General features: G+C 40.8%; 1 protein-coding gene across 2 annotated transcripts in view; it reads left to right on the top strand.

Annotated features, from left to right (window-relative positions):
* DOCK11 (dedicator of cytokinesis 11) overlaps positions 1-12,568 on the top strand; it is a 191,111-nt gene that overhangs the window by 35,881 nt on the left and 142,662 nt on the right. For both annotated transcript variants that reach the window (XM_060088078.1, XM_060088077.1), the window contains exons 2-3: positions 11,753-11,869; positions 11,954-12,043. In XM_060088078.1, coding sequence (XP_059944061.1) covers positions 11,753-11,869; positions 11,954-12,043 — 207 coding nt within the window. The remainder of the gene's footprint in view (positions 1-11,752; positions 11,870-11,953; positions 12,044-12,568) is intronic.

Here is a 12,568-nt window from a genome sequence, read left to right as displayed (position 1 = left end):
GGCCTACTAGTAATGTGCGCTTGAAAATACATGAGTGGTTGGAGGGTTGACTGTATACCTGCATATACATATTTACATATCATTTTAGGGTCACAAGCTTGGTTTTACATTTATACATACATAGTTAAAATGATGAAAGATCAGTCATCCTGTACAGTGGATGTACAGGGACCACCACAAAATCATAAAGTCTTAAAGTGTTTGATGCTGTAGTGACTCCCGGTAAGAATCCATTGCTTCCTCTCTTTGTACCCAGAAGCAGACTGTAACCGAATCTGTACTGATGAGTTCCCCTTTTCAGTCTCTGTCCTTTCACTCTATGTTAGACGTCAGAAAGTAATCTCCATTTGCGGAATTGTGCATTTCTTCACAATCTGAGGGTTTACACATGGAAGTCTATTTAGATTTGGTCCGAGTGGCCTAAGTCTGGAAGAGTGTACTGTGCCCTGAACCATGGCACAAAGGTTGACATTTAAAAGTTGATTTTTCTAGGGATTAGGAGAATATTGACTTATTTTCCTTTGGGGGGCTAATATAAAGCTTACTGTTTCAATAAATGTATTTCAATGAAAAAGAGATTTGATTTGAAGAAAAATATGAAGTATATGATAGTGCAGAAGTTGTGGCAGAAATCTTGAAGATTGTACCATGAGTAAGTCGAGTTTGGGAGACACTTAAGAACAGAAAAAGGATCAGTAGTTGGAAGACTTGGATTTGAATCCTGATTCTCCCGCTAGATGTAGATAGCTGATCTTAAGCCTCTGAGCCAGTTTCTTCATGTATGAAGTTGAAATGATAGTATTTTCCTTGTCTATTTGATGGGTTTTGGTTAAGAAACGGGTAGAATATATATTGAAAGTGTTTTCTTAAGACTGCAGAGTCATCTTGGAGTGAAGCAACCACCAAAAACCCTAATAATATGAGCAGCAAGTTATTTCAAGAGAGCTCAGGAATCAGTGAATGAGAACTTTCAAAGGCAAACCTTTTTTTTTTTTTTCCCTCCTGCATGGTGAAAACTGAGTAGGTTCCAAATTTAGGCTGACGGTTTTCCTGTCACTACTTAGGAAGAGAAGACTGAGACATATGCTCGCTTCTCTCCAGATTATATAAATGCTTTTGCCTTTTACTTAACGCTGCTACAGAACTTATAGAAGGACGCAGTGGGACCTTGCTATTATTTGGGTGTTTATAAACTACTGATGATTATTATTATTTTAAATAAATTTATTTCTTTATTTTTGGCTGCATTGGGTCTTTGTTGCTGTGCATGGGATTTCTCTAGTTGCGGCGAGTGGGGGCTACTCTTCGTTGCGCTGTGCATGCTTTTCATTGCGGTGGCTTCTCTTGTTGTGGAGCACGGGCTCTAGGCACGCGGGCTCAGTAGTTGTGGCTCGCGGGCTTAGTTGCTCCGTGGTATGTGGGATCTTCCCGCACCAGGGCTCGAATCCGTGTCTCCTGCATTGCCAGGCGGATTCTTAACCACTGTGCCACCGGGGAAGCCCTAAACTACTGATTATTATAACGCAGTTTTCTTTTTTTATTTTATTATTATTTTTTTTTATTTTACAAATTTAATCAGTTATACATATACATATGTTCCCATATCCCCTCCCTTTTGCGTCTCCCTCCCACCCTCCCCATCCCACCCCTCCAGGCGGTCACAAAGAACCGAGCTGATCTCCCTGTGCTATGCGGCTGCTTCCCACTAGCTATCTACCTTACGTTTGGTAGTGTATATATGTCCATGCCGCTCTTTCACTTTGTCACAGCTTACCCTTCCCCCTCCCCATATCCTCAAGTCCATGCTCTAGTAGGTCTGTGTCTTTATTCCTGTCTTACCCCTATGTTCTTGATGACATTTTTTTTCTTAAATTCCATATATATGTGTCAGCATACAGTATTTGTCTTTCTCTTTCTGACTTACTTCACTGTGTATGACAGACTCTAGGTCCATCCACCTCATTACAAATAGCTCAATTTCATTTCTTTTTAGGGCTGAGTAATATTCCATTGTATATATGTGCCACATCTTCTTTATCCATTCATCCGATGATGGACACTTAGGTTGTTTCCATCTCCGGGCTATTGTAAATAGGGCTGCTATGAACATTTTGGTACATGTCTCTTTTTGAATTATGGTTTTCTCAGGGTATATGCCCAGTAGTGGGATTGCTGGGTCATATGGTAGTTCTATTTGTAGTTTTTTAAGGAACCTCCATACCGTTCTCCATAGTGGCTGTACCAATTCACATTCCCACCAGCAGTGCAAGAGTGTTCCCTTTTTTCCACACCCTCTCCAGCATTTATTGTTTCTAGATTTTTTGATGATGGCCATTCTGACTGGTGTGAGATGATATCTCATTGTAGTTTTGATTTGCATTTCTCTAATGAGTAAAGATGTTGAGCATCCTTTCATGTGTTTGTTGGCTGTCTGTATATCTTCTGTGGAGAAATGTCTATTTAGGTCTTCTGCCCATTTTTGGATTGGGTTGTTTGTTTTTTTGCTATTGAGCTGCATGAGCTGCTTATAAATTTTGGAGATTAATCCTTTGTCAGTTGCTTCATTTGCAAATATTTTCTCCCATTCTGAGGGTTGTCTTTTGGTCTTGTTTATGGTTTCCTTTGCTGTGCAAAAGCTTTGAAGTTTCATTAGGTCCCATGTGTTTATTTTTGTCTTTATTTCCATTTCTCTAGGAGGTGGGTCAAAAAGGATCTTGCTGTGATTTATGTCATAGAGTGTTCTGCCTATGTTTTCCTCTAGGAGTTTGATAGTGTCTGGCCTTACATTTAGGTCTTTAATCCATTTTGAGCTTATTTTTGTGTATGGTGTTAGGGAGTGATCTAATCTCATACTTTTACATGTCCCTGTCCAGTTTTCCCAGCACCACTTATTGAAGAGACTGTCCTTTCTCCACTGTACATTCCTGCCTCCTTTATCAAAGATAAGGTGACCATATGTCCGTGGGTTTATCTCTGGGCTTTCTATCCTGTTCCATTGATCTATCTTTCTGTTTTTGTGCCAGTACCATACTGTCTTGATTACTGTAGCTTTGTAGTATAGTCTGAAGTCAGGGAGCCTGATTCCTCCAGCTCCATTTTTCGTTCTCAAGATTGCTTTGGCTATTCGGGGTCTTTTGTGTTTCCATACAAATTGTGAAATTTTTTGTTCTAGTTCTGTGAAAAATGCCATTGGTAGTTTGATAGGGATTGCATTGAATCTGTAGATTGCTTTGGGTAGTAGAGTCATTTTCACAATGTTGATTCCTCCAATCCAAGAACATGGCACATCTCTCCATCTATTTGTATCATCTTTAATTTCTTTCATCAGTGTCTTATAATTTTCTGCATACAGGTCTTTTGTCTCCTTAGGTAGGTTTATTCCTAGATATTTTATTCTTTTTGTTGCAATGGTAAATGGGAGTGTTTCCTTGATTTCACTTTCAGATTTTTCATCATTAGTATATAGGAAGGCCAGAGATTTCTGTGCATTAATTTTGTATCCTGCAACTTTACCAAATTCATTGATTAGCTCTAGTAGTTTTCTGGTAGCATCTTTAGGATTCTCTATGTATAGTATCATGTCATCTGCAAACAGTGACAGCTTTACTTCTTCTTTTCCCATTTGGATTCCTTTTATTTCCTTTTCTTCTCTGATTGCTGTGGCTAAAACTTCCAAAACTATGTTGAATAAGAGTGGTGAGAGTGGGCAACCTTGTCTTGTTCCTGATCTTAGTGGAAATGGTTTCAGTTTTTCACCATTGAGGACGATGCTGGCTGTGGGTTTGTCATATATGGCCTTTATTATGTTGAGGAAAGTTCCCTCTATGCCTACTTTCTGCAGGGTTTTTATCATAAATGGGTGTTGAATTTTGTCAAAAGCTTTCTCTGCATCTATTGAGATGATCATATGGTTTTTCTCCTTCAGTTTGTTAATATGGTGTATCACATTGATTGATTTGCGTATATTGAAGAATCCTTGCATTCCTGGAATAAACCCCACTTGATCATGGTGTATGATCCTTTTAATGTGCTGTTGGATTCTGTTTGCTAGTATTTTGTTGAGGATTTTTGCATCTATGTTCATCAGTGATATTGGCCTGTAGTTTTCTTTCTTTGTGACATCCTTGTCTGGTTTTGGTATCAAGGTGATGGTGGCCTCGTAGAATGAGTTTGGGAGTGTTCCTCCCTCTGCTATATTTTGGAAGAGTTTGAGAAGGATAGGTGTTAGCTCTTCTCTAAATGCTTGATAGAATTCGCCTGTGAAGCCATCTGGTCCTGGGCTTTTGTTTGTTGGAAGATTTTTAATCACAGTTTCAATTTCAGTGCTTGTGATTGGTCTGTTCATATTTTCTATTTCTTCCTGATTCAGTCTTGGCAGGTTGTGCATTTCTAAGAATTTGTCCATTTCTTCCAGGTTGTCCATTTTATTGGCATAGAGTTGCTTATAGTAATCTCTCATGATCTTTTGTATTTCTGCAGTGTCAGTTGTTATTTCTCCTTTTTCATTTCTAATTCTATTGATTTGAGTCTTCTCCCTTTTTTTCTTGATGAGTCTGGCTAATGGTTTATCAATTTTGTTTATCTTCTCAAAGAACCAGCTTTTAGTTTTATTGATCTTTGCTATCGTTTCCTTCATTTCTTTTTCATTTATTTCTGATCTGATTTTTATGATTTCTTTCCTTCTGCTAACTTTGGGATGTTTTTGTTCTTCTTTCTCTAATTGCTTTAGGTGCAAGGTTAGGTTGTTTATTCGAGATATTTCCTGTTTCTTAAGGTGGGATTGTATTGCCATAAACTTCCCTCTTAGAACTGCTTTTGCTGCATCCCATAGGTTTTGGGTCGTTGTGTCTCCATTGTCATTTGTTTCTAGGTATTTTTTAATTTCCTCTTTGATTTCTTCAGTGATCACTTCGTTATTAAGTAGTGTATTGTTTAGCCTCCATGTGTTTGTATGTTTTACAGCTCTTTTCCTGTAATTGATATCTAGTCTCATAGCATTGTGGTCGGAAAAGATACTTGATACAATTTCAATTTTCTTAAATTTACCAAGGCTTGATTTGTGACCCAAGATATGATCTATCCTGGAGAATGTTCCATGAGCACTTGAGAAAAATGTGTATTCTGTTGTTTTTGGATGGAATGTCCTATAAATATCAATTAAGTCCATCTTGTTTAATGTATCATTTAAAGCTTCTGTTTCCTTATTTATTTTCATTTTGGATGACCTGTCCATTGGTGAAAGTGGGGTGTTAAAGTCCCCTACTATGATTGTGTTACTGTCGATTTCTCCTTTTATGGCTGTTAGTATTTGCCTTATGTATTGAGGTGCTCCTATGTTTGGTGCATAAATATTTACAATTGTTATATCTTCTTCTTGGATTGATCCCTTGATCATTATGTAGTGTCCTTCTTTGTCTCTTCTAGTAGTCTTTATTTTAAAGTCTATTTTGTCTGATATGAGAATTGCTACTCCAGCTTTCTTTTGGTTTCCATTTGCATGGAATATCTTTTTCCATCCCCTTACTTTCAGTCTGTATGTGTCTCTAGGTCTGAAGTGGGTCTCTTGTAGACAGCATATATATGGGTCTTGTTTTTGTATCCATTCAGCCAGTCTGTGTCTTTTGGTGGGAGCATTTAGTCCATTTACATTTAAGGTAATTATTGATATGTATGTTCCAATTCCCATTTTCTTAATTGTTTTGGGTTCGTTATTGTAGTTCTTTTCCTTCTGTTGTGTTTCTTGCCTAGAGAAGTTCCTTTAGCATTTGTTGTAAAGCTGGTTTGGTGGTGCTGAACTCTCTCAGCTTTTGCTTGTCTGTAAAGGTTTTAATTTCTCCATCAAATCTGAATGAGATCCTTGCTGGGTAGAGTAATCTTGGTTGCAGGTTTTTCTCCTTCATCACTTTAAGTATGTCCTGCCACTCCCTTCTGGCTTGTAGAGTTTCTGCTGAGAGATCAGCTGTTATCCTGATGGGGATTCCCTTGTGTGTTATTTGTTGTTTTTGCCTTGCTGCTTTTAATATGATTTCTTTGTGTTTAATTTTTGACAGTTTGATTAATATGTGTCTTGGTGTATTTCTCCTTGGATTTATTCTGTATGGGACTCTCTGTGCCTCCTGGACTTGATTAACTATTTCCTTTCCCATATTAGGGAAGTTTTCAACTATAATCTCTTCAAATATTTTCTCAGTCCCTTTCTTTTTCTCTTCTTCTTCTGGAACCCCTATAATTCGAATGTTGGTGCGTTTAATGTTGTCCCAGAGGTCTCTGAGACTGTCCTCTGTTCTTTTCATTCTTTTTTCTTTATTTTGCTGTGCAGCAGTTATTTCCACTATTTTATCTTCCACCTCACTTATCCGTTCTTCTGCCTCAGTTATTCTGCTATTGATCCCATCTAGAGTATTTTTTATTTCATTTATTGTTTTTAATCGATGCTTGATTCATCTTTAGTTCTTCTAGGTCCTTGTTAACTGTTTCTTGCATTTTGTCTATTCTATTTCCAAGATTTTGGATCATCTTTACCATCATTATTCTGAATTCTTTTTCAGATAGACTGCCTATTACCTCTTCATTTGTTAGGTCTGGTGGGTGTTTATCTTGCTCCTTCTCCTGCTGTGTGTTTTTCTGTCTTCTCATTTTGCTTATGTTACTGTGTTTGGGGTCTCCTTTTTGCAGGCTGCAGGTTCGTAGTTCCCGTTGTTTTTGGTGTCTGTCCCCAGTGGCTAAGGTTGGTTTAGTGGGTTGTGTAGGCTTCTTGGTGGAGGGGACTACTGCCTGTGTTCTGGTGGATGAGGCTGGATCTTGTCTTTCTGGTGGGCAGGTCCACGTCTGGTGGTGTGTTTTGGGGTGTTTGCGGACTTTTTATGATTTGAGGCAGCCTCTCAGCTAATGGGTGGCGTTGTGTTCCTGTCTTGCTAGTTGTTTGGCATAGGGTGTCCAGCACTGTAGCTTGCTGGTCGTTGAGTGAAGCTGGGTGCTGGTGTTGAGATGGAGATCTCTGGAAGATTTTCGCTGTTTGATATTATGTGGAGCTGGGAGGTCTCTTGTGGACCAGTGTCCTGAAGTTCGCTCTCCCACCTCAGAGGCACAGCACTGACTCCTGGCTCCTCAATTTGGGATGATTTGTTGTCTATTCATGTATTCCACAGATGCAGGGTACATGAAGTTGATTGTGGAGCTTTAATCCGCTGCTTCTGAGGCTGCTGGGAGAGGTTTCCCTTTCTCTTCTTTGTTCTCACAGCTCCTGGGTCTCAGCTTTGGATTTGGCCCCGCCTCTGCGTGTAGGTCGCCGGAGGGCGTCTGTTCTTCGCTCAGACAGGACAGGGTTAAAGGAGCAGCCTCTTCGGGGACTCTGGCTCACTCAGGCCGGGCGGGAGGGAGGGGCACGGAGTGCGGGGCGAGCCTGCAGCGGCAGAGGTCGGCGTGACGTTGCACCAGCCCGAGGCGCGCCGTGCGTTCTCCCAGGGAAGCCGCCCCTGGATCCCGGGACCCCGGCAGTGGCAGGCTGCACAGGCTCCCGGAAGGGCGGTGTGGACAGTGACCTGCGCTCACACACAGGCTTCTTGGCGGCGGCAGCAGCAGCCCCAGCGTCCCACGCCCGTCTCTGGGCTCCGCGCTTTCAGCCGCGACTCGCGCCCGTCTCTGGAGCTGCTTTACGCGGTGCTCTTAATCCCCTCTCCTCGCGCACCAGGAAACCAAGAGGGAAGAAAAAGTCTCCTGCCTCTTCGGCAGCTCCAGAGTTTTCCCGGACTCCCTCCCGGCTAGCTGTGGCACATTAGCCCCCTTCAGGCTGAGTTCTCGCCGCCAGCCCCAGTCCTCTCCCTGCGCTCTGACCGAAGCCCGAGCCTCAGCTCCAGCGCCGCCTGCCCCGGCGGGGGAGCAGACAAGCCTCTCGGGCTGGTGAGTGCCGCTCGGCACCGCTCCTCTGTGCGGGAATCTCTCTGCTTTGCCCTACCCAGGTATGTGGGGAGTTTCTTGCCTTTTGGGAGGTCTGGGGTCTTCTGCCAGCGTTCAGTAGGTGTTCTGTAGGAGTTGTTCCACGTGTAGCTGTATTTCTGGTGTATCTGTGGGGAGGAAGGTGATCTCCGCGTCTTACTCTTCCGCCATCTTACCCGGAAGTCTCCAACTAACTATATAACGCAGTTTTCTTGCGTTAGGAAAAAGCACCTTTTCAGGCCAGTCAGTGCACGAACTGGCAGGAAGGCAGTACCCAAACCTGAGAGAAAGACCCTTTTTGTGTGTGATGGAAGCTTTATTTCGGGTAACCCTGTAAGTCTGATAATCAAATCATAAAGCCGAATAGGAAAGTTAGATAAGGGTTATGTTCTAGACCGCCGGGCAGAGCTGCCATTAAATCATGGTAATTCTAAAAGTCAAAGGTTTTCCTTGTCTCTGATGCCAACAGAGTTACAGCTGAATCCTACTGACAGCTCGAATTGTGCTTTTAATTCCGGGGAGAGGGCTGGAGAAACAAATGGGGATGGGAGGGGGCCCTTAATCCTTCTCTTTTTGTAAAAATGAAGCCTGATTCACAGGCCTAGATCTTCTTCTAGGGGAAGGTTTGTGGGACCCAGAATAGCCACCCCAGCTTCTTCTGCAGTTGAGCTACCCCTGACAAAGGAGTAGGAGTGAAGACCGAGAATGCTTAGTTGAATCAGTTTTCTTTGAAAAGTGAAACCTCATTTTCTGTAACATGAATATGTGGCCTTTGAAACACAGCGAGAGCTGGAAGTTTCATTTTTAGAAGGCATATACTGTACATTTAAACAAGTGATTCACTTTGATGTATCCTTTAGCATAGTAATTTGACAACTAGGTTAGAAAGCTGAAGGAGGATTTTCTTTTGCAAAGTTACTTGGAGCAGGTACCTGTGAAATGATTGTGCAGAGAAGATTAACAGATGCTAATTCAACAGGTTAAACAATGAAATTGGAGGACTGTTTTTGCACTCTGTATTGGGAAGATAGTTGGCACCGAAAGCAAAACTTTGAAATTATTTTCCGTTTCTGAGGCTTGCCTTCTTTTTTTTTTGTTTTTAATCGGGGTAGTTGTTTTACAGCGTTGTTAGTTTCTACTGTACAGCAAAGTGAAGTAGAGTTCCCTGTGCTATACAGCAGGTTCTCATTAGTTATCTATTTTATACATAGTAGTGTATATATGTCAGTCCCAATCTCCCAAGGCTTGCCTTCTTAGATGGGGCTTTATTCACTTAACTTCTCTGAGAAATTGATCACAGACTCTAAGTGTTAGGGCTCAAGCTGCAGTCACAGTGTCCTTTCACTTGGGTCCACGAAACATGGTAGATATGGGACAAGGGGGTCAAATGTTCCTATCAGAAAAATCTCTGAGTTCACAAAATAGGAGTTTTTTTTCTTTTATTTCAACTCGTTTTGCACAGGTATCCATAGACATGATAGGGATGATCTGCTTGATTTGATCTCATGGGTCAATAAATCCAAATTTAAGACTTGAAATGAAATATATCTTTGTTAGGATCTTTTTTCCCCCCAGATTTATTGAGATATAATTGAAAAATAAAAGTATATATTTAGAATGTATAGCGATTTAATATACATATACCTTGGGAAATGATTACCACAATCAAATTAATTAACACATCTGTCACCTCACACGGTTACCTTTTTTGTGTGTGTGAGGATGCTTAAGATATACTCTCTTAGCAAATTTCAAGTATGTAATACAGTATTGTTAGCTATAGTCACCATGCTGTACATTAGATCCTCAGAACTCACTCAACTTAAAACTGAAAGTTTGTACCCTTTGACCAACATCTCCCCGTTTTCCCTCACCCCCCTGCCCTTGTCAACCACCATTCTACTTTTTTTTAGATTCTACATATAAGTGATACCATACTGTATTTGTCTTTGTCTTTGTCTGGCTTATTTCACTTAGCATAATGCCTTCAAGATTTATTCATGTTGTCGCAAGCAGCGGAATTCCTTCTTCTCTATGACTGAACAATATTTCATTGTATATGTGTATACGTCACGTTTTTAAAATCCATTCCTCTCTTGATGGATACCTAGGTTGTTTCCATGTTTGGGCTATGGTAAATAATGCTGCAGTGAACATGGGAGTGCAGATATTTCTTTGAGATAATGATTTCTTTTCCTTCAGGTATGTACCCAGAAGTGGGATTGCTGGATCATATGGTAGTTCTATTTTTAACTTCTTGAGGCATCTCTATACTGTTTTTGTTAGGATCTTTTAGACTTGTTGAACACTGATTCTCATTCGTTAGAGTGGTTTACTCTCACTAACTAATCTTACAGAGGAAACTCTGTGACGCCCTTCAGGTATGGAACTGCGATATAGCTGTGACCATGTATAAAAACGGTTCTCAAAGGATTGTTTGGATACCGTATACTGGAGACTGCCTCAAATACTATGTACACAAATACAAATATAACCCCTATTCCATCATGCTGTTAAGTTTTAATATATCTTAAATTCAAGTTTTCTTCATACAGTTTTCATTATAAAATTATTAAGAAAAATAATTTAAGTAAAACGTTATTACTAGAAATCAATAATATATACCCGCCTGGGTTTACAATAGTGTGTTGAGACATGGCTCTGGTAGAATCTGAATATCTCCAAGTTCATTCGACACTAATAACTGGATGTCTACTGAGTGCCAAGTACTGTTAGGTGCTAGGGTTATAGTGGTGAACAGATGAAGGGAAATCCCTGCCCTTAAACAGGCAGAGACGTAAAATAGTGTATCAGATCAGGGTAAATTCAGTGAAGGAATAGATGATAGGAAGGTAGGTGATGGGATCCTATTCCAAGTTCAGTACCTTGAACTTTAGTATCTTGCTGTATTTCTCAGGGGAGGAAAGGCTATATGAGGTGGAAAGAACAGAGCTTTGGAGTCACAGACTCAGGTTTGAATTCCAGCTCTGAAGGTGGGCAAGTTACTTAACCTGTTTTGAGTCCAGGATTTCTTCATCTGTAAAATGGGGACAAAGATTTAATCTATTTCATAGGGTCATTATGAGTCTCATGTGAAAAAATGTAGAGAAAGCACTTGGCACGGTGCCTGGTATCTAGAAAAGGCTCAGTAAATGCTGTTATCACTCTTATTAAATCAGTCACATTCTGGATTTCTCAGGGTCACTAACCCTGCTCCTTGTAACCTTGGCCTCGGGCTGTGGCCCTACGATCAATGGCCGGGTCACCTGGAAGTCCCACAGGGATCCCCTGACTTTGCCACTTGGAACCTCATCCTTTCATGCCCTGCCCATTGGATCAAGCATCTCCAGTACCCATGCCTGCCCCAGCTATTTGGAAACTTGAGACATCCTTTGGACAGCGTGCCTGGTACCAAGTAGGCACAGGAATGTTGATACTTTCTCCCCTTTAGTTACCCAGTGAATAGTGCATACTCAGTAAATATCAACTGACGGGTTTCCATATATGCCACTTTTTGCTTTGCCTTAAATTCAATAAATTGTTGGGAGGCACACTATCTGTATCTAGCTTATCTAGCAGAGTATAGGGCTGTCTCTCCTGAACTCTTGTGTTTAGCAGAGAGATCTGTGTTTATATGTATGTATTTGGTGTGTGGGTCTAATTATGGAGAATATTTCCCTCATAGAAGTGTCTCCTTTAATTGCTGAGTATCAGTAATCCCTTCTTTGGTGAAATAATGTATCTTTGACACATGACGAGGAGGAAGTACTCTCTCGTGAGTTTGACGGTATTAACTTTCTTTTCGTCTCTCATTAAGGAAAAGACCAAAGTTGTTGAGCCCTTGGACTATGAGAATGTTATCACCCAAAGAAAAACCCAGATTTACAGCGACCCCCTCCGAGATCTGCTTATGTTTCCCATGGAAGATATATCTGTGAGTTCACAAGCACTTCTTTAAAGAACAAAACTGCATTTTTTCAAGGCGGTTCGTAGAGCGAGGATGTTCTTTGTCTTCTAGATCTCGGTGATAAGTCGTCAACGCAGAACGGTGCAGTCCACTGTACCGGAAGACGGTGAGAAGAGGGCCCAGAGTTTGTTTGTCAAAGAGGTAAGAGGCTCAAAGGCCACAGAAGAAAATTCATCATTCATTCATTTTAAATATACTGTATTTAAAATACTCTTTCCTGGGGATATCTGTATGTGTATGGCTGATTCATTTTGCTCTGCAGTGGAGGCTAACACAACATTGTAAAGCAACCATACTCCAATAAAATTAATTTAAAAATTAAAAAAAGTAAAATACTCTTTCTTTAGTGTAAATGGAAAATAAAATGACAAGAACTTAACTGACCTACATAAGAAGTCTATATGATGTGATATAGAGGATACAATTTAAATACTTTCACAAGTAGCTTGTATTCATAGTCTTTTTTTTAGAAGGCAAAGGACATTGTTTACTTTTATTTATTTGTTTATTTATTTATGTGGCTGCACCGGGTCTTAGTTGCTGGCATGTAGGATCTTTCTTGCGGCATGCGGGATCTGTAGTTGCAGCATGCGCGCTCTTAGTTGCGGCATGTGGGATCTAGTTCCCTGACCAGGGATCGAACCCGGGCCCCCTGCATTGGGAGCG

This window comes from Mesoplodon densirostris, chromosome X (assembly GCF_025265405.1).
Source record: "Mesoplodon densirostris isolate mMesDen1 chromosome X, mMesDen1 primary haplotype, whole genome shotgun sequence".
In the NCBI taxonomy this organism is placed as follows: domain Eukaryota; kingdom Metazoa; phylum Chordata; class Mammalia; order Artiodactyla; family Ziphiidae; genus Mesoplodon; species Mesoplodon densirostris.
This window is presented reverse-complemented; position numbering and strand designations above follow the sequence as displayed.